The sequence below is a fragment of the Phalaenopsis equestris genome, unplaced genomic scaffold (assembly GCF_001263595.1).
Source record: "Phalaenopsis equestris unplaced genomic scaffold, ASM126359v1 Scaffold195068, whole genome shotgun sequence".
NCBI classification, from domain to species: Eukaryota; Viridiplantae; Streptophyta; class Magnoliopsida; order Asparagales; family Orchidaceae; genus Phalaenopsis; species Phalaenopsis equestris.
This window is the reverse complement of record NW_018215017.1, coordinates 1-1,236: the sequence shown is the minus strand read 5'-3', so window position 1 is coordinate 1,236 and position 1,236 is coordinate 1. Positions and strand designations below refer to the sequence as shown.

Genomic DNA, 1,236 nt, shown 5'->3' with positions numbered 1-1,236 from the left:
CTGGCTGCAAATCCTTACTAGAGCCAAAAATTTGTGCCTTGATGCAAAAATTGATATCCATGTCTACTCAGAACAATTCTTTTAACAATAACTAAGACTTTTGTTTGGAGTTGCATGGGCATTGATGCAAATTTAATGTTTTTCCCAAGTTCTCAGAATGCCATTTTAAAGCATTCCTTCAAAGAAACTCCTAAAGAGATGAGAAAATAAAAAAATGCTAAATAAGCACCGTTATTTGATCAATCATTTAGAGGAGGATAGATTACTCAGATCACCACTAACATCCCCAAACTGGAATTTAATCCCCCCATCAACGAAACGACTAAAATGGCTCAGCTAAATACCCAATGAATTTCCAAGGGACAAAAACAAATCTGGCTTTCTAAATATGACAGCTCAGTATAACTTTCAGAGATGGTGCAGCCACTAAACTTCTCCAAGTGTCGGCAAGACCTTACAAAGATTAATGGGCTTATACACATATATAGTTGGTTAAATTTGCCATCATCTCAAGTAGAACTGAGAAGTAGAAATTCTCCCACTCAAAAAAAGAAAAAAAGGATTAATCAACGCAGTAAAATCCAGCACATTCCACAAGTCAAGTTTAGTATCTTCTTCATATAACAATAAAAACCTAGAAAATAGCATAAAACTCGAAGCAAACCATGGCATACCATTGATTGAACAGCACAATCTCATATACATATGAACCCACCTCGATTTGCATCTTGGGCAATCGGCTAACAAAAAGAATAAAAAAAGAGTCAGAAAATCTCGAATCAAAACATCATAATTCAATCTAATTCCTTTCAAATCAATCCAAATAAACCCTCAAACGATTAAACAGAGCTCCACATAGTGATCAAAGAGATGAAAAAGAAAGAGGTGAAAACCTACCATTTTCACAGGTCTCAGACGATTTTGGTGGCAGGAGAAGCGGACGAGGTGGCTGGATCGAGAAGGGGCTGACCGGCGCCAAGTAGGTGGGGGGAGTCGGGATCGTAATTCGGGTCGAGGGAACGATCGATGGCCTCGCGACCCTTTTCGAGGCAAGGCTTGCAGGCGATCTCGATGGTGATCCAGCCGAGAATCACTGCGGCTATCGCCACCACCGCCACGGTTATCGCTGCCATCTGCTTCGTTGCTCTCTCTTCTCCGTCCGGGCTGGTGGTCGTTGGGTTTAATGGCGTTAACGAGGGATTGACTGTCAATTTGTTTATTTTTTGAATCTGAAGA

General features: G+C 40.6%; 1 protein-coding gene across 1 annotated transcript; it reads right to left on the bottom strand.

Moving 5' to 3' along the window:
- Nucleotides 1–562: 562 nt before the first annotated feature.
- On the bottom strand, nucleotides 563–1,228 carry LOC110034981 (outer envelope membrane protein 7). The gene is made up of 2 exons (XM_020739221.1): nucleotides 898–1,228; nucleotides 563–740 (listed from the first exon to the last, which is right to left on the bottom strand). The coding sequence occupies exon 1, from the start codon at nucleotides 1,131–1,133 to the stop codon at nucleotides 912–914; it is 222 nt and encodes a 73-aa protein (XP_020594880.1). The 5' UTR covers nucleotides 1,134–1,228; the 3' UTR covers nucleotides 563–740; nucleotides 898–911.
- Nucleotides 1,229–1,236: the final 8 nt, after the last annotated feature.